Here is a 25614-nt window from a genome sequence, read left to right on the forward strand (position 1 = left end):
GCAGTGCACCTGGACGCCATTGAGGCCTCCACCTCGCCTTCGCAGGCTCACCATGGCAGTACACTGCCGCTGCAGGCGGTCCACCCTCCTGCGGCATCTCTGTCAGCAATGATCCAAGCAACATTATCCTCCTTGTGGTTTCGCCCAGGCGGCACTCCACAGTTGGAGGCGGTCTGCCCTCCTGGGGCATCTCCGTCAGTAGCACTGCAAGCAGCAGCATCTCCCTTGCTCCCGGGGACCAGGACGCGGCTGCCCCGGATATGGGTGAGATGACTGCACCTCGCCTCACTTGTCCAGATGGGCAACCTTCAGGGCTTTGGGGTTGCCACCTTTGCTTACCTCCCTGGGGCGGCTGTCCCTCCCATTGTCATCGCCCTATACGACACCCGGGCCGCCTGCAGCTCCATCAGTCACACCCCACATTAGCCCCAGCCACTTAATTCAGCATCTTATATGGTTCTGCTGGATAAATTCAGGATCCCTCGCCCTGCCCACGCCCGCTTGGGCATCCACGTAAGTGGCATATTAGATCCCTACACTAATTTGGTGACTTGCAATGCCACCAGGGCTACTCCTTCTCGTAATGGCTTTCACCTGAAGAGGTGTGTAGCTGGCTTATGTCGAGGCCTTCCGCAGGAGGGCCGCCATTGACCCTCCTCTGCGCAGGGACTTGACGGACCTGGACCTTTCGCTCCAATTTTGATTCCTTCCCGGCCGTGTTTCAATGACAGATCTGGCAGTGGCCACATTCCCCAGGCTGTCTCCCGCACTGGCCCTCGGCCTATGGCAGGTCCACTACTTCAGCACCTTTATCTGTGCTGGGAATACATCCCCAAAGGCACATACTCCCAGAACCTTACCTTTTCCGTCATAAATGCTCCCTTATAGCAGTCAGCACTTGTGCACCTCTTGTCCATTGCCTGGGGATGGTAGGGTCCCCCTTGAAAGGCCGAGGCAATAGGAAGCCCAGGGCCAGGCTACAGCTCCCCCCGGTGGGCCCATGCCTGGTTAGGTTGGCGCTGCTACTCCAGCTTTAAGACGCTACCCCAACAAGGGGAACGCGTTTAACTTGGAACATGTTTTCATGCTAGGTCCTAGGACCCCTCCCCCTTTGTCTAGGTCAACATAGGCCATCCTTACTTCGTAAGCAACAGTTCCCCTCACCAGGCATCAACAGGTTCGTGAGAGGTTTAACAAGGCAGTACTGGCAGAAGGGTTATAACCCCCCCCCCTTTTTTCCACACCCCGATATCTAATTTAGGATTTCCCTTCTCGGAATGGTTCCCAGGAAATCCTCTAGGGTGCTTATCCGATTCCTAACCTCTCTTCCCTGAGGGCCAGTTTGTTAATCACGAGATCCTTGATCATCAGTGCTCAGTGCGATACACCTTGTCGATGTGGCAGTTGTCTTGGTTTGGTATCCCGGCCACGGGCCCTGAGGGGCATATCCTACATGGAGTCCAAAGATGGTGGTCAACGTTCTGACCTAACGCAAGTATTGCTTCCCTTCCCTTTTACCTCGGTGTCCCTTAGCTCACAAAGGCTGAGGGCCTGTTGCCCACATCAACATTGAGTAAAGCCAATTTGATACCCTTTAGGCATTATTCTCACATCCCTCAGGACAACTTTTAGGTCATTTGAGTACAGCTTCAAGCAGTTATACATCTTCCTAGGGTTTTCCTTTGGGGGGCCATGCAAGATATTTTAGGGCATCTTCTTTTCACATTTAGGGTAACGGCCCCTGACTGTGCCTTCTCGTGCCGGCTCAGTTTGGGCAGTGCAAGGACTGCGGCTTCCGCACCATTAAACCAGGGTCATTTCTGCTGTGCGCACGTATCCATGGGCATGGCTGCAACTTGGTAGGGCTTTAATCGCACCTCCTTACGGAGGCGTGAGCCACTCTTAAAAGCCGGACTGCGGATTCACGTGGTTCCGCCGCTACTCCAGGGGGTTTCAGACTCTTAGGGCAGGTCCAATCGTGCGGTGGGTAGTGGCCTGTAGAGTGGATGCTGCCGCCTCCAAGCACATTTTGGATGACCTTATAACCAAGTCAGTAACCCCCTCCCCTTCGGTATGACAACGTGACCACGTTATTCACTCTCCGTCCTTCTGAAATCGGAGGATCATGTCATGTGTCAGTCTGTTCGCGCTCCAGTGTCAGTATTACAACAGCCGGTTCTGGGCCCGCCATGTGCCGGGTTAGGCAAACCCAATTGTCGATGCTTTGTCACGAAATCAGGTCAACAACTTCCGGGCCTTAGTCCTGGGGGTGCGCCCATTCCCAGATCCCATCCTTGCAGTACTATGGGAGACTGGGAGTCTGAAGCCGGGCATGCCATCCTGCATTCCATGGCACCTGTATAGGAGCTGCCTGCGTCAGAGCAGGTATAGTGTGCCGCGCATTAGGCAAAGCTTCAGCGATAGGATTCACGGCCATTACATATAGTTCATTGGCTGCAATTTTGCACCTCCTTAAGGAACAACAGACTATCTGGGACCATAAATCGCAAGCTGGCCATTTAGCCTTCCGGCCCACAACGGTGGGATTCACTGACTCCATGTCAGATTTTTGGGTTCGGTGTGCAATATAAGGTTGGGCACAGATGTTGCCTGCTTTAGTGAATTAGCCACCCTCTCTCTCCAGATACCCCTTTCGGGCTCTGGGGTAACGGCCCTCCTTTTGAGCCTTCCAGTAAGACGTTCCCTGTTCCACGTGGCAGCCTTAACGGCCTTCTTCAACCCCCCCCCCCCGTTAGGAATCCAGGGTTGGTCTGGGCTCCCAAGACCGACTTGTCCCAGAGGGCCTTGATATGCTTCAAAGTACAGGTCTGGCCCAATGTAACCCATTTACGTAACTGGTGATCAAACTGATCGGTATGGCAAGGGAACGGCAGTTGGCCACGTCCAAACGTAAGTCAATGGGTTATGCCCCGTCGGCACCTTATGGGTTTTATGGAATGCCGCGGGTCTGAGGAGGGGCCTCGGTTTTATCACTTCAATGGCTCACTGTTGACATAAAGGCAATTTGGGCAGTTTCTACATTAGCTCTGCCCTGCTAGGCCTAGGTAATTTGCAGTTCAGAACCCACTATTGTTACATTGAAGCAGTCTCCATGGTAAGCTGCTGGAGGTTTCTCTCTCAGGCATGTTATGGCATTTCAAAAATGGGACTTCACAGCATTCCGGCCTGCGTTCATGAGTTGTCCGCTTCTTCATGATACAATTTTTGCTTTGCTTGCCCTAATGTGCTTATTCCTTAGACCAGCAGACTCATCGTACGCCGGTACGGGTGCTCTTACATGGGCTCGGTATGACATATGGAGTTGCATGAAGGGCTTGTATGTCATCTTCAGACTTCAGCTTCTGCCACCCCATCACATTAAGATCCAGTGGCTTCACAGAGGTGGCATACGGTGGGAGTCCCCTCCTCACTCTGTTCCACCAAAGTTCGTTAAGTCTTCCTCCGCAGGTCCAGGTGCTGCACATTGAGAGGAATGACTGCGGCTGTAAGCCAGACAAGGACCTGATCGAACAGGCCTTGGTTGAGAGGCAGATGGTCCGGCATACCTGGCCGGAAGTAGCCTATTGCAGCCCTCAGTGCTCCCATGGATCAATGGGAAGGAATGGAATGACGTTGCCAGCGGCAGGGCACGTCCGAAAGTGCACCGAGAAATGGCTTATGGCCTATGCTAATGAGGCGATGGATGCTCCACCCGCCAGGGAATTCTATGGACAAGGAGGGAGCGTTACAGGAAGGACGGTGTCTGCCTGTCTCATGTAGTGAATAACATATTTCTGTCTGATCTGCAAAGAGGCCTGCGGGAAGTTCTTCTGCGCAGGTGGGCGGAGTTTCACAAGCTCTAGGCTTGTGACTCCTGTGGCGGCTAGGACAGGCAAAAACAGGAAAGTAGGGATGGTGTGCATGCAGAGGCACCTTATGGTGACAGGTGACGCCTGAGGCCCCCCGAACGGGTTGTGCGGCTCGGCAGGGGGATAAGGGTTGTCTGGGAGACCAACCCTACTCACTCAACCAGGTGTTGTGCGGCACCGGGTCGGGGGTGACACTGGAAGGTCTACCTCCCCCAGAAGGGGCAGTCCGGAGGGATGGCGAGATCACCGCCACCCCTCAGACTGGGTGCGTTTTCACCCAAGAAGTGCCAGCTAGCCGCTGACACAGTTAGATGCCCGTCCTAGTTACCCCTTTGCAGCTATTTCAATAAATGTGGCCCAATTTTCAACCCAAGCTTGTTGTCTGCGTCTTCTATAACCCATCTCTGCTCGCAAATGCCCCCACCCCGGCGCCAGCTTGTCTGGCTGAAAGGGGGGGGCACTGCGGGCGGGTGGGGTGACAAGACGTAGGGGCCTCTGATTGGTGCACCCCAGTGGCACCACCATGCAGGGAGGGGCAGGCTGAGTTGCCTTAAACTCAGCCCCCTTCTCAAACTCAGCTCTCTGGCTCAACGCAGCTCCCTCCCCTAAGCAGTGTGGGTTTATTACCAGTTGCCCTTTGGGAGCCATGTAGGAATTTTTTGGCTCACAGTTCGATTGGCCTTTTACTGTGCGTCTTTTTTGCCTACGTCACGCTGTTTTGCGGGGCGAGTGTGTCCTGTAAAGGAATATGGTCTTTATCATCGGTCACATTCCAGTTGGCGGCTAGGACGGGCAAAAACAGGAAAGTAGGGATGGTGTGCATGCAGAGGCACCTTATGGTGACAGGTGACGCCTGAGGCCCCCCGAACGGGTTGTGCAGTTCGGCAGGGGGATAAGGGTTGCCTGGGAGACCAACCCTACTCACTCAACCAGGTGTTGTGCGGCACCGGGTTGGGGGTGACACCGGAAGGTCTACCTCCCCCAGAAGGGGCAGTCCGGAGGGATGGCGAGATCACCGACACCCCTCAGGCTGGGTGTGTTTTCGCCCAAGAGAAGTGTCAGCTAGCCGCTGACACAGTTAGATGCCCTTCCTAGTTACCCCTTTGCAGCTATTTCAATAAATGTGGCCCAATTTTCAATCCAAGCTTGTTGTCTGCATCTTCTTTAACCCATCTCCGCTCGCAACTGCTGGCATGCTCAGTTTCACTCTGAAAGGCACATGTTATTGCTGATGATGATTTGAACCCCTTTGATAATTTTACCAGAGAGGTATACAGGTGTGTGCAATAAGCAAATAAATAATGTTCCATAAACAGACCTTGGGGAGGAGGACTTTCTGTAGGGAAGTCAGATACAAGGGGTGTGTGTGTGTGTGTGTGTGTGTGTGAGAGAGAGAGAGAGAGAGAGAGAGAGAGAGAGAGAGAGAGAATGGTCGAACGCTTTGGGTACCGCTCACCAGACCCCAACTGGCCACACACCCCTGTTTGGCTTGCCATGTGAGCTGCCAAATGGTCCACTGGTACCCGGCAAGTGGCTCATGGCATCCCTGCATCCATTTGGGGAGTAAAAATGGAGGCTCAGCTATTCATGTCAGTCACCATTTGTATAAAATGGCAGCTGTGAACAGCTCCAATTTACACAACGTTACAGGCTAATTAGACCAGTTATACCTGTAATGTTGTCTAAATGGGGCTATTTATGGACAAGATGGGTTCCCCCTGCTTGCCCAACTCTGTGTGTGCCGAGCTGGGCAAGCAGCAAAGCTCATATAGCAGAGTTGAAACAACGTGGACTGATCTTGCCAAAGGGAGGCAGGGTTTTTTTTAATATTAATTCGACAGGCTGCATTGGTTGTAGCTGCCTTGCTTCATTGATCGGGCTGAAGTTTGGACTGCCTCACATTCCAAATTACAGGTATAGTGGGCACACACAAAATGTTAAGTGGATCTGAAAAATGAGCATTGCTGGTTGCAGGTATCATATAGGTGCATAAGCAAAGGGGGCTGGGATTGGCTGCGTCTTCCCACTGCATGTACATGGAAGTTAGAAACTCATTTGCCATTTCATGCTATAGTTCTTAACTCTGAAAATAATGGAGGATTGGGAACTCTGTTTTCTGTAATGCAGTGATAAGCTCTAGTATCCTTACTTATTGCCTTTAAAACAAACCGGAAACTGGTGTTCTCTTCCTTGGAGGTATGTGATGGATTTAGCAAAAAACTAATCTCTCTTTGGGAAAGGTTTAGTGGGAGGCTCATGCAGTTTCTTAGCTTCATAGAAACAAACCCAATGTTGTAAAAACATCTGGTTTCTAGCAGCCCTGTATCCAACTAGTTATTTTTATGCAGTGAAGCACTGGGACTAGGGATGTGCGAACGCACCCCCATCCGGGTTCTCTGGATGCCCACCCAGCCCCTGCCCCTGCTCGCCAGTCCCCAGACCTCTCTCAAGCCCCTCCCATGCTCGGCAAGCAACCACACTCACACCAGTGGCCTCGTCAAGCTCTGCAGTCACCATTGTTTTTTTTTAAAAAATGATATGCTGATTGCAAAAATGTGCATGTTTTTGTATGCGCAAAAAAAAAAAAAAAAAGCAGCTGCACCGGGTGATCCTGAGCCTGAGCCTGCTTCTGCCCCCGCCCACAGGTACTTAAGGCGGGGCTGCCAGAGGCTGCTCGGGAAGGAGCACTTAGCGTTGCACTTGGAGTCGCAAGATCTACCCACCTGCCTCTCCAGAGACACCAGCAGCCACAACACCAGCAGCAAATAGCAGCAGCAGCAGAGGGCAGCAGCTTTAAAGACCAGGGGAAGGGGCAAACGTGGACTATCTGCTCCTTCTTCGCTGCTGTTCTCTTTTATCTCTTTTACATGCTTTTAAACTGTTGTATATTTTATATCTTAATATTTTAATATGTGCCTGGGAGGACTATTGGACAACTCAGGGGGTGGGGGAGGTGCCACCATAACTGTGGTCACGGGCAGGGGGAGGCATGGCGTTGGGGGATTAACAGGCCAGCTGAGGAGAAGAGGGGCTAGACACCTCACAGCTGTCCCCTCTTCTGGTTCTTCCCCCAACCTGATGGTTCCTGGCAGCCTTACCAGTCTGCCCTCGGGTCTGGTGGTGCTGCTGCTGAATGCCAGGTCAGCCCAAAATAAGACCTCCCTCATCCATGATTTGATTGTGGATGAGGGGGCTGACCTGGCATGTATTACTGAGACTTGGGTGGGGGAACTGGGAGGGGTCACTCTCTCCCAGCTGTGCCCTCCTGGGTACTCAGTGCAGCACCAACACCGACTTGAGGGTCGGGGAGGGGGGGTTGCCGTGGTCTATAGGAATTCAATCTCCCTCTCCAGGCTTCCTGCTCATTCGAGTGCAGATCTTGAGTGTCTGTACCTTGTGTTGGGTACCCGGGACAGATTAGGAATTCTGTTGGTGTACCGCCCACCCCGCCGCCCATCGGACTCCCTGCCTGAGCTGACGGAGGTGGTCTCGGACTTGGTGTTGAGGACCCCCAGGATGATGGTCCTGGGGGATCTCAACTTCCATGCCGAGGCCGCTGTATCCGGGGCGGCTCAGGACTTCATGGCCGCCATGACAACCATGGGGCTGTCCCAACATGTCATCGGCCCAACGCATATAAAAGGACACATGCTTGATCTGGTTTTCTCGACTGGGCAGGAGGATGGTGATCTGAAAGTAGAGGAATTAACATCTGTCCCTTTGTCATGGTCAGATCACTTCCTGCTGAGGTTTAGACTCCTGGTGGCCTTTCCCCTCTGCAAGGGTGGGGGACCTATTAAAATGGTCCGCCCCCGGAGATTAATGGATTCCAATGGATTCCAGAGGGCTCTGGGGGATTTTCCTGCTGGTATGGCTGGTGCTCCTGTCGAAGCCCAGGTCGCTCTGTGGAATGCAGAGATGACTCGGGCGGTTGACACGATCGCGCCCAAGCGCCCTCTCCCTCTGAGCAGAGCCCGGCCAGCTCCTTGGTATACACCTGAGCTGAGGGCAATGAAGCAAGAGGGGAGACGGCTAGAACGCAGGTGGAGGAAAACTCGTGCTGAGTCTGACCGAACACAGGTAAGAGCCCAGTATCGAGCCTACTCTGTGGAGGTGAGGGTGGCAAAGAGGCAGTTCTTTTCCACCAGCATTGCATCTTCTCAGTGTCGCCCGGCGGAGCTTTTCCGAGTGGTTCGCGGCCTGTTACATTCTGGGCCAGGGAGAGAGACGGTGGAACCCTCGGTAGCACGCTGTGACGAGTTTGCGCGGCACTTTGAGGATAAAGTCGCTCAGATTCGTCATGAATTGGACACCACGATTAATGCAGTTCCATTGGTAGAGGCGTTCAGAGCACCGTCTGGTCCAGTTTTATTGGATGAGTTTCAGTTACTGAGGCCTGAGGATGCGGACAAGGTGCTTGGCCAAGTCCGATCGACCACTTGTGTGCTTGACCCTTGCCCTTCATGGCTTATTAAATCAAACAAGGAGGGGTTGTCCGGCTGGGTCCAGGAGGTTGTAAATTCCTCCTTGAGAGAGGGAGTGGTGCCTGCCACTTTAAAAGAGGCAGTAATTACACCACTCCTGAAAAAGCCTAACCTGGACCCAGAGGATGTTAACAATTATAGGCCAGTGGCCAACATCCTGGGCAAGGTGCTTGAGCGGGTGGTTGTAGGACAGCTCCAGGCACTCTTGAATGAAACCGATTATCTAGATCCATTTCAATCGGGCTTCAGGCCTGGTTTTGGAACGGAAACTGCCTTGGTCGCCCTGTAGGATGACCTCTACCGGGAGAGGGACAGGGGGAGTGCGACCCTGTTGATTCTCCTGGACCTCTCAGCGGCTTTCGATACCATCGACCATGGTATCCTTCTGGATAGGTTGTCTGGGTTGGGAGTTGGAGGCACTGCACTACAGTGGTTCCGCTCCTACTTGGATGGCCGATTCCAGAAGGTGGTGCTGGGGGATTATTGCTCTGTGCCATGGCAATTGTGCCATGGGGTTCCACAGGGCTCTATTCTATCCCCCATGCTGTTTATCCCCCATGCTGTTTAACATCTACATGAAACCGCTGGGGGAGGTTATCCGGAGGTGTGGGCTGAGGTGCCATCAATATGCGGATGACACCCAGCTCTACCTCTCTTTCTCATCAAAACCAGGTGAGGCAGTGGCTGTTCTGAACCAGTGCCTGGGCACGGTAATGGACTGGATGAGGGCTAATAAACTGAAACTCAATCCAGACAAGATGGAGGTACTGTTAGTGGGTGGTTCGTCTGCCCGGCTAGGTGATATTCAACCTGTTCTGGAGGGGGTTGCACTCCCCCTAAAGGATCAGGTTCGTAGTTTGGGGGTGCTCTTGGATCCAGAACTGTCACTTGAGGCACAGGTGAACTCAGTGGCACGGAGCACTTTTCATCAGCTTAGGCTGGTATACCAACTACGCCCTTATAAGTTATCTGGACAGAGATAGCCTAGCTACAGTTATCCATGCTCTGATAACTTCTCATCTGGATTACTGCAATGCGTTATACATGGGGCTGCCTTTGAAAACGGTCCAGAAACTTCAGCTGGTCCAAAATAGGGCAGCAAGATTGTTAACAGGGACTGGCCTGCGAGCTCATATTACGGCAGTACTTTTCCAGCTGCACTGGCTGCCAGTCCATTTCCGGGCCCGATTCAAAGTGCTGGTGTTAACATTCAAAGCCCTTAATGGCTTGGGGCCAGGTTACCTGAAGGATCGCCTCCTCCCATATGTGCCTGCCCGGACCTTAAGACCATCCTCAGCGGCCCTTCTCCGTGAGCCCCTGCCAAAGGAAGTGAGGCGGGTGGCTACTAGGAGGAGGGCTTTTTCTGTTGTGGCACCCCGGCTCTGGAATGAGCTCCCTAGTGAGGTTCGCCTGGCGCCTACATTGTACTCCTTTCGGCGCCAGGTGAAGACCTTTTTTTATTTTCCCAGGCATTTTAGCTTTCTAAATTTTTATCTTTGCTGTTTTAAATCTGTATTTTAAACTCCTGTACTGCTGCTAGGTTTTATTGTGGTTGTATTGATATATTGTGGTTTTAATGTTCTATATATTTTAAATTGTTTTATTGTGTGTTGTTTGGTTTTAGTTTTTGTGAACCGCCCAGAGAGCTTCAGCTATTGGGCGGTATAGAAATGAAATAAATAAATAAATAAATAAATAAAAATGCACATTTTGCGAATGCACATATGCTCATGTGTAGGTTATCTAGCCCTAATCCTATGCTCTAACACTAACCCTAACATCTCTAATATTCCAAGAGCAGATTAACCCTTTGGTGAAACTGCCCTGGCCATTCCAATGGCTTTAACCCTCCAAACCCCTCCTATGGGTCTGGCCTAGATCAGGGTCCCTATATCTGAAAGGAAAGGAAAGGTTCCTCCTGTGCAAGCACCGGGTCATTACTGACCCCTAGAGGGATGCCACTTGCGCTGGCGTTTTCATGGCAGACTGGAGCGGGGTGGTTTGCCATTGCCTTCCCCAGTCATGACTACCTTTCCCCCAGCAAGCTGGGTCCTCATTTTACCGACCTCAGAAGGATGGAGGGCTGAGTCGACCTGAGCCGGCTACCCGAGACCCAGCTTCCGCTGGGATCAAACACAGGTCGTGGGGAGAGTTTCGGTTGCAATGCTGCCACCTACCACTCTGCGCCACACGAGGCTCCCTAAATCTACTTGAGAGTAAAAATAAGAGGAAATGTAGCTGCTCAATCCAGATTTAAAGGAGAAGACTGCTTTGGCCCTAACAGGGCTGCTAGTCCTCTGGAAATTGGTCAGAGTGCAAATTCTCTCTCCCTGTTCTGCCGGTGATTGGTTGAGTCTGTCTAGCCCCAGCAGCTACTCACCAGAGCAGCCTCCTAGAGACAGGAATTCAGTAGCAGCTTCCAGGAAAAGGAGGAGCCCCTGGGGCATAAGGAGCCTCATCTCTTATGGGGCTCTGCCATACATCTCAGAACGTGCATTGCAGGACACAAAAAAGCATCAGTTCCTCCGGGTACCTGTGCATTTACTGCTTATTCATGCTTGCATCAAGTATTTTATTTTGGTCTTGAACTGTCATTTTAAACTTTGTAAAGTTTCATATTTGTATGTTGTTGTATTTTATGTCTTTTAACTGAGTGTTTGGAAAGAGGAACGGTTGCCTGTCTCTATTGTGAGGCCTGCAGGGCCACGTGCAGAATGCCAACACGTTCCAATGCATTCTGTTAGACATACAGAAGGAGAAATGACAGTCTGGCTTCATTCTCAGGCACCGTTCCTCAAACTCAGCTGACCATCCCTGAAAACAATGCTGGCCCACCTCACAGGGCTGTTGTACATGAACTATTGAGATAATGCATCTGAGCACCCAAGAAGTGCATTCCATGAATGTAATACCAGATGTGTTGACCTACAACTCCCAACATTCATAGACAGCATGACCATTGACTTTAGATGGTGGTAGTTGTAATCCATCACTTCTGGAGGGTACCAGGTTTGGGAAGGCTGACCTATATGGTGAGATAGGGTAATGGCAGTGTGTGTGTGTGTGTGTGTGTGTGTAAAAGACCTAGGGATGTCAGAGAAATTAACAGCAGAATCAAATTAGTTCAGATTTCTGTGTGTCTGACCCATGGATTCTGCAGCGGACTGGCTTTTCCTGAGTCACACAGATTCTGTGGGCTTCCAGACTGTTAAAAACACACAAACACCACTTTTTGGAATTCTACACAAACTTAGTCATAGAAAAATCCATAAAGTTAAAAAAAGAAAGAAAAAAGAAATAGCTGAAAATACACATTTCCTTCATAGGCTCAAGCGTGAACATATGGATTGGGGGAGATTTGAACATTTTGGAGAAGATTTGCACAGTTTTGGGGGCATTTGCAAATTTGAGCAAATTTGGAAATGGAAAAAAATCTGATTCTGCCAATGAGCAGACCTGAAATGAGGGATGTTGGAGAATTCTGCCATGGACTCCAGTGAGCCTGTGGCAGAATGGGGAAATCCCCCCTGCCACCTCACGAAATCCCCCCAGGACGGAGCCAACGTGGCAGCAGCTCCAGCGGTGGGGGCTCCAGCAGTGGCGGCTCTGGCGGTGGCAGTGGCTCCAGGTGGTTTTCCAGCCGCTGCTGGGCTGTGCTACGCTGGCTGCCATTTGCGTCCCTGCCAATCCGTGATAGGCTACATAAGTATCTACGTAGCCTATCACAGCTAACACAGGGACACTATTTGCATCCCTGTATTTTGCCGTGATAGGCTACGTAAATATATACATAGACTATCACGGCTAATGCAGCAGGGACACAACTGGCATAGTGGCTGCCATTTGCGTCCCTGCGGTAGACGTGATAGGCTACGTATATATTTACATAGCCTATCATGGCAAAAGGCAGGGACTCAAATGGCGTAGCGGCCGCCATTTGCATTCCTGCCTTTTGCCGTGATAGGCTACGTAACTATATACGTAGCCTATCACGGCTACAGCAGGGACGCAAATGGCGGCCGGTACAGAGCCGGCCAGGGAGGATTCCGGGGGGGGGGGGTTGGAGCGCCCTCCCCACTGCGGATGGCCCCAGTGGAACAAGGTAAGTGTTTCATACACCTCTACCTGAAAATCCACAAAATGCCAACAGAACAGATTTTACAAAATCCATACATCCCTAGTAAAACCCCACATTAGGGCATTTCCCTCTGAGTGCTTCTGATTGACAATGGGGGCATCTGATGTTCACAGATCTACCAGCCACTTCAGTGGGTTTCTTTGGCCATACACAAGGCCCTAAAGTAAGCAAGCAGCCAGTCACTCTGGATTTAGGCATTTCAATGGACCACTTGGAAATTCAGTGTTGGGACGGGGTGTAGCTGAGGGATAGAGCACCTGCTCTGCATGTAGAAGACCCAAGGTTCAATCCGCTGCATCTGCAGTGGTAGGGCTAGGAGAACCTCTTGCCTGAAACCCTGGAGAAATTCTGGCCATCAGTGTCAGCAATCCTGGGCTTGCTGGAACAATTGTCAGACTCAGTACAAAGAAGCTTTCTATCTTCCTGTGGCCATTTCAAAGGAACCAATCCTTTCCTGGCAGTTGTGACATCAAAGGACTGCAAGGGTGGTTTGTAACACTCTTGGTCCTGTGATGCCCCTTGCACACCCCACCAGAAGCTTCAAGAGACAGCAGCACTAGCAGCAGCCCAGGAGGAAAGAACCCAGGCCTGTGAGGGACAGACATCTGGCACTGGCAGCCACTTCCGGGTGGGCGCTATTCCCACTGAGATTTGCTGTGGCCCACAGATTCAGCAGCAAAGTATCAGTTGACCTGGTGCTCAGTGGCAGACTTATATAATGTGGCTGCCCACAATGGCAGCCATGTTGTGAGAGTGCTCATGACACTCTCTCAAAATTCCAAATGTGTCCTCCCTAGTCACCCTCGTTTATGTTGTTGTCTTTAAAATATACTGTAATCCACCAAAAGAACGGTGGTTAGTAAGCAGCCTAGTGTACAAATAAATCCTAAAGGCTGTCCTCTGTCACATGTCTTAGGACTAAAACACAGACATTAGTTTAAATGTGTGCCTAGCAACTATATATTCATTTCATTTTTATTCTAGAGTACATGCAGGACCCCCAATCTGGATCTTAAATGCCCCCCCATCCCCCACACTAGCATCCAGATCCTGATCAGGTCCTCTGTGCCTGTAAAAATGGCAGGGGGGGGGGCATAGCTGCTAGACAGACATTTGAAATATTGTCTGTTTTGGCCCTGCTGTCGTTAAACATCCCATTGATAGACATCCCTGTACTATGAGTAATGCAGAACCTCCATCCAAAGGGCTCCATCTCTCCACTCTCTCCCTCAATCACATCACCAAATCATAAGCTTGAAACACATTTATCTCTTCAGGATCTTCAGCACCACCACAACCCCTTTCCTCATTTTGTTTATTCCTCAACACACACACACAACACAGGGCAAGAGGGAGGAACACCAAAAAAGTAATCTGCAAACCATGTTTGAAGAAGCTTTTATCATGCAATTGCCCTGACTCATCCAGGGAGGGTGAAGAGGCTGACAGCTGAAATGGGAAAGCAATGATCCTGACGGAGAGGAGTAGTGACTCCATGTCACACAAGCAGTTCTACCTTCAGTGTCAAGCCCGGTTTCAAAGATGTATTCATTTATATAAACATTATAACACCATCCTTCAGCACAGAAAGCCCCACCCCTTCCTGGGCATTTTACATTGGTACAATCTAAAACCAAGTTAAAAAAGGAAAGAGCATTAAAATCCAGAGTAAAACAGATAAAAGAAAAACCAAAGTTAGCTGGATTAAAATTAGTGATGTACGAACCCCTCACTTTCTGGTCCAGGGAGTGGTTCGTAAAGGCCCCCCCCTCTATGTTGAGGGGTGCCTCAAAACCCTCAGGAGCTGCTCTGCATCTGGGGCAGTTCACGGAGCATCTCTCTGGCTCCCTATACAAGGCGATATGCTAATGGCGGCTGCCATTAGCCTATCGCTGGGACAAATACAGATGCAAATGGCATATTGTATACCACTTGCAGCTATAAAGCACTGATTTTGACCTAAATACAGCCTTAAACAGCTGCAATTAGGTCAAAGGCAGGGCTGTATCACCTCAGGGGGCTTCCAATATGCTATTTACATTTGTATTTTTCCCCGTGATACACTAGCCTATTGCAGGGAAAAATATAGACGTAAATAGCAGATTGGACACCACTTGCAGCCATAGAGCCCTGACTTTGACTGAATTGAAGCTGTTTACGGCTCTATTTTGGTCAAAATCAGTGCTTTACAGCTGTAAGTGGCATACAATACACCATTTGCATCTGCATTTGTCCCAGTGATAGGCTAATGGCAGCCGCCATTAGCATATCACCTTGTGTAGGGAGCTGGAGAGCCACTCCACATGAAATCCTCCAAAGCTGGAGGTAAGTGATGCTGTTCCGCTGTGGAATCTGGAGGTCAGATTCTCTGGAATTCAGCCTCATTTGAGTCCATGGCAGAATTCTCTGCCATAGAAGAAAAAGTTTTGTTCAGTGCTTTTGCAAAGTTGGAATGAAACCCCTTTTGCCAAGTGCAGACTATCATGTCAATATTGCAGAAAATTGAATCATATTGTTACTTTTGTTTTTGTCATTAGATGTCCCTTTGTATTGAGATCAGGCCTCAAAAAAATAATGTAGCACTTAGGAAGAAAGATGCATCCCAATAACCCAGCACTGGAGGCCAAGATAGAGAAGACCTGCACAGCTACCATGTATTTCCCCTTGGTGCTCAGGTAGGTGGGCACAAAGGACACCCAAACACTGCAGAAGACCAGCATGCTGAAGGTGATCAGTTTGGTTTCATTGAAGGCTCTGGGCAGCTTCCTGGCTAGGAAAGCCACCGTGAAGCAGATGGCAGCCAGGAAGCCCATGTAGCCAAGGGCAGTGTAAAACATGGTGACAGACCCTTCATTGCATTGCAGGATGATCTCTCCAAGTTGAGAGTTCATGTCGGAGTCTGGGAAGGGTGGAGAGATGCATAGCCAAATGGTGCAGATGCTAGCTTGAATAATGGAACAAGAAATGACAATGTTTTTGGCCAGATTCTTCCCCAACCATCCCCTCATCCTGTTCCCTGGCTTTGTGGACAGGAAGGCCAACACCACAGTGATTGTTTTGGCCAATACAGAAGATATGGCAACCGAGAAGATGATGATGAAGGCTGTTTGCTGGAGGAGGCAGGTTGCTGATGTTGGCCAACCAATGAATAGGAAGGAGGACAAGAAAGAAAGCAGGAGGGAGACGAGGAGAATGTAGGAGAGGTCCCGGTTGTTGGCTTTGACTATTGGTGTTTCTAGGAATTTAATGAAGATTCCTAACACAAAGCCTGTGGTTAGGGACAAGAATAGTGCAAAGGAAGCTAGCATCATGCCCAAAGATTCTTCATAGGACAGGAAGGTTATGACCTTGGGGATACATTGATATTGGTCCTTATTTGGATGCTGATCATCTGGACACATGGTGCAATGGTCTACATCTGGAAAGAGCAAGAGTAACATCTTTCTTCTACATCCATAACACTCTGTTCTTTTACATTCCATCAAAGGTATTTTTCTGCTGTAATTAGCAGCATACATTTCTTACATGCAGGTAGGGATGTCAGAGAAATCTGCTGTGGATTCAAATGAGGCCGGATTCTTTGGAATCCAGCCTCAGGAATCCACAGTGGATCGGGACCAGTTACGTCCACTCCAGGTGGACTGGAGGCGGAACGGCACTCGGCCACTTCTTGCCAGCCAGAGCCGTTCACCTCCTCCCTGTCCCTGCCGATTGCCATGTCTTTTGATCAGCATGTGATCAGCATGCGATCAGCAGAATGTGCCCATAGACTTATATGCAAAATAGAGCCATGAATCTTGTGTATAAGCCTATGGACACATAACCTTGTATGCAAGTTTCATGACTGTATATGTGTATAAGTCTATGGGCACATCCTCCCGATCGCCTTTTTTTTTTTTTTTAAAGACATGGCAATCAGCAGGGACAGGGAGGAGATGAACGGGTCTGGCTGGCAGGAGGGAAGGTAAGCACCCCCAAGCCAGTTCCTCCCTCCCCCCACCAGAATCTGAGCAGAGCGGAACCGCTCTGGAGAGTTCCAGGAGGGAGAAAACACCCCCCACAGATTCCCCAGTGGAACAGACGGTGGGGAATCCATACACCCCTACATGCAGGATACAGTCAGGACTGCTAGATCTCATTACCATGACTTTAACCTAGGAATGGGGCATCTCTGGCCTGTGGTGTTAATCTGTCCTGCAGAGGTCCTCAATCTGGCCAGCAAAGCCTTCATAGATTCATGCAGCCACCACCCTACCCCATTGAAGACTCTCTGCTGCAATACCTTTTACTGAATACAGGATAACAATGGGGGATGTGGGTGGTAGAAGTCTCAGCCAGTTCCTCATAGTGTCAACTAAGTCTCTTTTGTGTGTCATGCTGCCCCCATGGGGATGGTACATGGTGCTCTAAACCCTAGTCACTTGCCTAGCAGCACCTTCCCCATTCGGGAATATGCCATGTGGGTGAAGCATCCCTGGCTGAGCTCCCACCTGGAGCACGTCTCCAGCTGCTGACTCAGACAGAGCAGCTTTGCTGAGTGCAAGATTTCTGCCAATGGCAGAAGCACCATTCACAGTGAAACTGGGTACCACTGCCAGCTGTTGCACTCGGTGGATCATTCACCCAACACATTGGCCGGAAACAAAATTATGTCAGGGCCATGTGCACTCTCCCTGATGTTGTTCAGACTGTGGACAGCTGGGTGGGAGGTCACTTAACAGAAATTAGTTCCCCACCACTGCTTTAACCCAATCAAATTGTTGTAAGATTTGGGGTTGGGCAGGTGGGTGGATCCAGATTGCCTTTATAGTCCTCCAAAGCTACCCAAGTATCTCCTCCTTTGTTAGGGAAATAATAGGTCAATGACCCACAATGACTGGAAATTATAGGATTCCTGTGGAAGTGAGAGCCATTTTGTGAAAACAGCATGCCTTTCTTCCCCACCTTCACCCCTTGCATAAGGGTGGTGTAGTCTAGGTTTCTTTGAAGGAAACAAAACATAGACCATAACCGTATTGAGTCAGAGAAGGAGACACAGACAGGTGAGTCTGCAAGCATTTTAGGGTGCCAACTGCCTCTCCTGGGGGATCAGATGTGGGGGCACTGGACTTTGGTTCCCCACTTGAGTAGGGATGGTGGAGAATTCCACCACGGATTTCAGTGAGGCCTAAGGCACTGGCATTCGGCCCCCCGAAACCCGTGGCGGAATGGTCTCCCACCCCCCTGCCACCTTGCAGAATAGCCCTGGAACGAAACTTACCCGGGGCTCCAGTGGTGGTGGTGGCTCCAGTGGCGGCAGCGGCGGCTGGTCTTTTGACCAGCTGCAGCAGCTGCCATTTGTGTCCTGCAAGGCTGCCGTGATAGGCTACGTAAGTATTTATGTAGCCTATCACAGCAAGCCCCCTACCAAAAAAACCCACCAGCGTACGGAAATGGCGGCGGCTACGGTGGCCACCATTTGCATTCCCTATTTTTAGCCATTTTAGCTTACGTAAATATTTACATAGGCTATTATGGCAAAAAAAGGGGAACACAAATAGCGTAGTGGGCGCTATTTGTGTTCCTTTTTTTCCTGCCATAATAGCCTACGTAAATATTTAAAATGGTTTTTTTTTGGGGGGGTGCTGGTTTTTTTTGGGGGGGCGTGCTGTGATAGGCTACGTAAATACTTAAGTAGCCTATCACGGCAGCTTCGCAGGACGCAAATGGCGGCCTCTACGGCGGCCGCCATTTGCGTCTGCAGCAGCCCGTCCGCGGCCGGAACTCTGCCTGCAGACAGCCCTGGCCAGCGGCTCGGTGGAGCCGCTGGGGAATGGAGCCGGCCACAGAGGATTCCGTTCCTCCCCCCACATCGTGAATCACATCTGCAAAAAGGTAAGTGACTTTTGTACATCCCTACACTGGAGTGCTCAAGCCAGCCTGTCCCATCCTGGTTCCCTACAGATGTGTGGAACTACAACTGTTAACATCCACATCCAGCACCTATAGTCAACCGGAGTTATCCCATGAAGATGAGCGGTGGGAAATTCAAGACTGACAAAAGTATAAACTTCATCAGTCAGAACTTAGTTAAACTATGGAATTTGCACCCTCAGGATGTAGTGATTGCCAGTAACTTCAGTAGGATTAGACAAATTCATAGAGATTGAGGATATCAGTAGCTAACAATATTTTTTCCAGTATCAGAGTTAATGTGCCTCTGGGGAACATGAGTGGGATTATGCTGTTGCACTCATGTGCCACTTGATGGTTTTCCATTGGAGCATCTGATTGGCCACAATGCTGAACTAGATAGGACTTTGTTCTGATCCAGCATGATCTTGTTGTAACTTAACAAGCTCCTCTAAAGGCTATCCTATGGGGATAGTAGGCCACCTCCAAACTTGGAGGTGACCGACTATCCAGTGCAGGGCAGACAGAGCGCAGAGGGAATCATGTCCTCCATGCTCTGGCCACCCAACATTTGCAGCTAGATGGCAGATTTTGGCTGTCTAGCTGGGGCGGGCACCTTGGAATGGGAGGGGGGAGGCCAGATGGCACATAGGAAGCATTCTAACACCACTTCTGTGGTCCCCTCCCCTCCCTGCCCCTAGGAATGCCCCCTTTTCTCCTGCTCCATGCTGCTCTTCTGAGAGCAGAGTTGGGGATGAGCCGCACTGCCCATGAGGTCATGGGGGAGGGAGTGGGGAGGCAGTTTTCTTGGAACTGAGCTCAGAGTGCTGGCTCCGAGCTCAGTTCTCTGGGAAAACAATAAAAAATCCTATGGCCACCTAGTCACTATCAAGCAGCCATAGGATTACACCCTAAGTTATTTTTACTTCATTTATGTCCCACTGAAATATACATGGCTGTTCCTAAACCACTTACGACTAAACAATATTGCTGAAACCCCAACCTCTTAATAAGATCAATGCTATAATAACATACATATACAAATATTCCAGGATACCATGACATGCCCCAGGTGTGTTTTTGGCACAAGAACTATTTCTCTGACTCCATCCTGACTTATGATGATGTTTTCTCAAAACATCTCTCTTGTATTTACAATTTGCTGCCTTATTTGATTGCATCCCACCTAACTGATTTATTATCCTATTTATGATTCTATGAAGGACATCTTATTGTAAAACTACCTGCCTTCATAAATGGTCTGGACACTTCAACTGGTCCAAAATAGGGGAGTGAGACTCCTAATGGAAACTTGCCAACATGATCATATTACACCAGTACTTTTCCATCTGCGCTGTCTGCCAGTCCATTTCTGAGCCGGATCCAAATTGATGCTATTAATATTCAAAGCCCTAAACAGCTTGGGGCCAGGTTACCTGAAGGATCATCTCCTCCCATATGTACCTGCCCAGATCCTAAGGTCATCTTTAGTGGTCCTTCTCTGGGAGCCCCTGCCAAAGGAAGTGAAGTGGGTGTCTACTAAGAAGAGGGCCTTTTCTCCTGTGGCACCCTGGTTGTGTAATGAGCTTCCCAGAGAGCCTCGCCTGGTACCTACGTTGTACTCTTTCCACTCCAGGTGATGACTTTTTTTTATTTTCCCAGGCAATTTAATCATCCAGCTCTGCTGTTTTAAATCTGTTTTTGTATTTTCAATCTCTGCATTGCCTCTAGGTTTTATTTTGGTTTGTATTTTTATATTGCAGTTTTAAGCTTTTACATGTTATATTGTATTTCATGATGCATCTTGGGCTTTTAAAGGTTGTGAATCACCCAGAGAGCTTCAGCTAGTAGGTGGTATAGAAATGTAATGCAATAAAAACAAAACAAAAAATCTAATATGGGCATTGACATGGGGCTTCTCTGCCACTAACCCCTTTGTGACTGAACTGTCAAACCTGGAATTGTTTGTTTGGAATTCCTTTCTTATCAACCGAGACGAATAGTGAGCTAATCATGAATTATTACCTATCTGGAACTTTTGTCTCCCATCTGGGAAGGATCAGTGTTGAGATGAGTTTTATTGCTCTTGTACCAAGAGGCCAAGCTGCATGGCATTGGCTTTCAGAATACCATATTTTAATCCAGAAGTCTCTTGGAGGCATCTAACTATGGAATTTCCTGATTGTGTAGCAGGGACAAGGTAGTTCAAATATGGAAGATCTGCCTGATTTGGCCTCATCCCCATGGGCTGCATTTTCCTTCACGGTCACCCACCTTCCTGGGAGGAGATGGTCCCTTTCTCACAGGGAGCACAGTCATAGCAGCAGGTTGGCTTTCCTTCATGTTCCACCTTGACAAATCCAGGGCGACAGCTTTCCACACACCTGGAAAGAGGTAAGGGCTAAGTAGAAAGGTAAGGACCATTGATGGAAATCTGTTAGGGCTAATTTCACTACAGCAATGAGACACAGAGTTGGAAAGGACACAAGAGGACCTCTAGGGTTTAACCCGATCCCTGTAAGTAAGTCCAAGCATGTGCAATGGAAATAACCTCATGTTGCGTCACGCGTTCCACATGCCACCTTGCCTCTCTACTGTCCCTTAGGTAGAATTTTTATTTTGGAAGCACCTTGGGGCAGGGAGCTGTTCTCTTATAGTATGTAGTACTGCCATGCCTGCTGGTAGTGCTATAAGAATATAGAAATGATTTCAGTCCCGACTGACCCCAGCCTGTGTTTGAACACAATACCTCTGGCATACGGCTGGGTGCAGAGCTGGGAGAAGACTCACCTCTCTCTGAGATCTTTAAAAACAAAAAAAAAACCAACAAAAAAAAAACAATGGCTGCTACTTGGATTTGAGAGAGAGAGAAAGGCAGCCCTACCTGGAGCATTGACCAGCATGGCGCCATACACATGTGTGGACTATCATTCCCAATAAATGTTGGCTTGGAATAATAGAAATTGCCTGGAGGACACCAGGGCAGGGAAGGTGTCAAATTCTCAATAGCAGGATAAAAGCCCTGTGTGAAGAAGCCTCTGGTCTTAGGTGCAGGAAAGGGAGGCCGGAGACTTCATGGGTCACTATTTGGGCACCATTAAAAGGCAGCAAATAGTCAGTTATGTGATTAAGGCTGCAATCCTGCCCACACTTAGCTGGGAATAAGTTTGACTAAAGTCAGCAGGATTCAAATATACATACATATATATATATATATATATATATATATATATATATGTATATATATCCCTGCCCGTTTAAGACCAGAGTGAAGACCATCTCATGTTGGCTCAAGCTCCACAAAGCCAGAAAACACCTCTCCTGATAGGAGACCTTCTGGTACACCATGATCAACATCTAAGGCCCTCTTCCAAGGGTTTTTTAAAAGGGTGTTTCAGGGGATGGCTTTTTCTGTGCCCCCCCCAATTATGGATCACTCTCCCCCCAATGAAGTCTGCCTGGCGCCAGTCTTGTCATTTCCTGATAGCAGGGTAAAACTTTCCTCTAGCCCCAGACATTTACCAGTATATGCTGGGGGCTTTTAAAAGTATTGCGTTAGTTGTATTATTGTGTCCTTGTACATTACTGATAACTGTGTTCAGCAGTTGAAGGTTGTATATTATATTTTATCGTGTTGTATATTATGGTTCTGATTTTTGTGAACCCCACAGAGAGGTTTGGCTATTGGGTGATAAATAACAACAACAACAACAACAACATGATAACATAACAACAACAACAATAATGGTTAGTATGTGCTTGGGAGAGAATCGGTATTTCTTGCCCCAGGCATCAACTTGTACAAGTTGATTTTAAATAAAATGCTTCCAGTACAAATTTATTATCTACTCAATATAAAAGATAAGCTTAATATCAAAGGTTTAATGCACAACCTTTGATTCAATGTTACTGAATGTGCTCTTCTAGACACATCTACACACTTGGTGCGCATTTGTTAAAGGCTGTCACAGAGAGGAAGGCCAGGATCTCTTCTTGATCATCCCAGAGTGCAGGACACGGAAGAATGGGCTCAAGTGACAGGAAGCCAGATTCCGTCTGAACATCAGGAAAAACTGCCTGACTGTTAGAGCAATACGACAATGGAACCCATGACCTAGGGAGGTGGTGGGCTGTCCCACGCTGGAGGGATTCAAGACGAGGCTGGACAGCCACCTGTCAGGGATTCTTTGACTTGGATCCCTGCATTGAGCAGGGGGGTTGGACTTGATGGCCTTGTAGACCCCTTCCAACCCTACTATTCTATGACGGTGCCTATAGTTAAAACATACACACACTATTTTCCAGTGTTTTGTGTGCAATACTTCCTCTTTTTTCCTCTCATGGAATAAGGGTCTACACTTCAGAGGGCACCAAAAGCCTTTCTTATTGAGCACAGTCACAGTCAGCTCAGCCAAATCTTCTGGTAGACTTGGCTGACTGATGACAAGACTGTCTACAGAGAGGGAATTTGGGGATGCAACAGGAATCTCAGCTGCAATTCTTCCCCCTAGGCAGCCACAGGAAGGCTTGTACAAAGTGGCTGAGCTCCAATCAAATAGCCTCCAAAATTAGACCAAGTTTGCACACTTCCATAAAGCAGAGAAGCAATAGAAAAGAAGGTGCCAAGTAGAAGGCTATACTCTGTAATTATAGGTCCTTTGGAGAATGGGATAGATGTGTGAAAGATGTCTCCTTAGATCTCAGTAATCTGTGAAGCTGGAGTTTGGCAAGGTGAGAGTTTAGGTGGCCAGGATGTGATGAGTCTGGCAAAAAGGTGGCCGAGCAGTGTGGCAGAACAGTGGCATCCTATGCCTCTTACGGTGCAATCCTATGCATGTTTAGGCAGAAAAAAGTCCTACAACTCCTAGTATGACCCAGCCAGTATGCATAGGATTGCACCCTTAGCGTTGCCATTTGGGTTGCCAACAGAACACCAAGAGCATCTCTAAAACAGCCTAAACTCCCACATTTAAAATGGGGCTTTCTGCTTCCATTTTAAATGCAGGATAACGACGAGCTCCCTTTAACTGTGCCTCCTCCCCCTACTTTCCCCCCATTATCTGAGTCGTCCATATGTTTCATTATACAGCCACTAGATGGTGCTGTAGTCTAGCTCCTCTAACGGCAGGTTTTCCTCATTTCACGGAGGGAACTCAAGTGGAACTCAAGCGCTGTAGTTTGATAGCTCACTGTCTCCGATCTTTTAAAAAATGGAATAAAGGTTATTTAGTGTGGGAGATGACCCGGGGGTTGACAACATCATCTAAGGAGCCCACAAGCTTCCATGAGTAACCAATCTCAATCGCAGGGTAAAAGCTCCATGTGGAGAAGCCCCAAGATTTGCCATGCTCCCCAAAATGGTAAAATCCGGTCAGAAATGGGGAGGTGTAGAGACGAGGTTGGTCTGGGTAGTGTGGCCCCCATATGTTACTGGCCAGACAGCCATGAATGGAACTGATCCAGCAAACCAGCCCAAGCTCAGGTGTTTATATTGTTTTAACAGAACCTATAATGGCAAAGTGATATGGCGCAGTCACAAAGAGGCTGTGGGAGGATCCCCAGGTGGTGGCAGAAGGCATTGTATGCTGAAAACAACAGGGACAGGTCAATTCCTTGATATTTGAGGGAGTGCCTCCCCCTATATATGCCTGTCTGAGGATTTAAATCTGTTCAAGGAGCCCTCCTCTGCATCCCACCAGTGTGAAATATACACTATGGTGGGACGTGGGAGAAAGCCTTCTCTGCTATGGCACCCCAGTTGTGGAATACCCTCCCCTTGGAGGCCCAACTGCTGAAGACATTTGTTTCATTTTGGCGCCAGTTAAAACATAGCTTTTCACCAAAGCCTTTGAGGGCCAATTGAATTCCCTAAAGTTGCACACTGTTTTAACTGTTTTATTGTTTTAGATGTTGTAAATTGGTTTTAGCTTGTTTAATGGTTTAATATGCTTTTGGCTGTTTTAATTATTTATTGTTTTATGCTGTTTAAATTAATTTTATCTGTACACTGCCCTTAGATCTTAATGATATAGGGCAGGATACAAATGTTTTAAAATAAATAAATATGTGCAGAGCAGTCAGGCAAGACAGTTTTACAGTACCATTTCCCCTCCTCTTGCTTAGCTGTGCATATATCTCTGTCTATCGTCTGCCTGCCTGCCTGCCTGCCTGCCTGCCTGCCTGCCTGCCTGCCTGCCTCTCTATCTATCTATCTATCTATCTATCTATCTATCTATCTATCTATCATCTATCTTTATATCTATCTTTATATCTATCCATCCATCCATCCATCCATCCATCCATCCATACAGTATTTGCATACCACCCCATATCTAAAACAGGTTTTGGAGCAGTGAACATAAAAGGTAAAATTGTAAAACTATAAAAACATTAAGCTTGCAATCCTAACTAGACAGGTGTCTGCCTCTGACCTCGGTGGCGACTGCCTGTCCAAAGCAAGGCAGGAGAGGCATGGGGGATCGTTCCCTCTGTGCTTCTCCTGCCTTGCTCTTTCTCGCTAGACAGTCCTTTTTGGCTGTCTAGCGGTGGGGGAAGAGACCAGGAGAGGAACCTGCCATACGACACATAGGATGTGTCATATGCGCAGCTCCACTCTCCCCACCCTGGAACTCCCCCCAGCCCAAGCCCTTTTCAGTCACTCTGCATTCATATTCTGAATGCAGAGGATGGGGCTTCTCCATGCTGCCTTTAAGGAAGCACAGATGCGGGGGGAGGTCAGATTTCTGGGAACCAACCCCCAAGGTTGGTTCCTGGAATAGAGCATTTCCTACAGCCCTCTAGACAGCATCTAGTGGCCATAGGATTGCTTCCTGAGACACCATATTAAAATTATGCTTTTTAAAAAACAGAATGCCAATAAAAACTATGGCTGGTAAGTTAAGGAATGCCTCCCGGAACAGTGCTTAGACAAGGTTATCTTAAAGTGGCCATTTCCATGGTTGCCAGCAAACGTGAGAGTCTGCAGTGCCTGCCTTACCTCTGAGCAGCTTGCCAAGAACAGGTAGGGATGGATGAAAGGGACTTACCTTGTCCCGCAGCTTGCTTTGCGGTGGGGGGGAGGCGCTTTGGTTCTCCCCCCGAAGTTCAGGCCGGGGAGGAGCACCCCATCTCCCCGGCCGCAAAAAAAAAAGTACAGTAAAAAAAACAAAAAAACACCCGTGATAGGCTACATGATGATTTACGTAGCCTATTATGGCTAGATTTCCAAAGT

At 48.9% G+C, this 25614-nt stretch overlaps 1 protein-coding gene across 1 annotated transcript in view; it reads left to right on the plus strand.

The window, feature by feature from the left end:
- Window positions 1–260: 260 nt before the first annotated feature.
- The window catches only part of LOC146356601 (vomeronasal type-2 receptor 26-like), a 40355-nt gene continuing 15001 nt past the window's right edge, over window positions 261–25614 (plus strand). Inside the window, exons 1-3 of the mRNA XM_084830215.1 lie at window positions 261–264; window positions 1120–1181; window positions 1770–1833. Of these exons, the coding sequence (XP_084686341.1) occupies window positions 261–264; window positions 1120–1181; window positions 1770–1833 (130 nt within the window). The remainder of the gene's footprint in view (window positions 265–1119; window positions 1182–1769; window positions 1834–25614) is intronic.

This window comes from Heloderma suspectum, chromosome 2 (assembly GCF_057233095.1).
Source record: "Heloderma suspectum isolate Gila_16-S chromosome 2, 16-S_ref, whole genome shotgun sequence".
Classification (NCBI taxonomy): Eukaryota; Metazoa; Chordata; class Lepidosauria; order Squamata; family Helodermatidae; genus Heloderma; species Heloderma suspectum.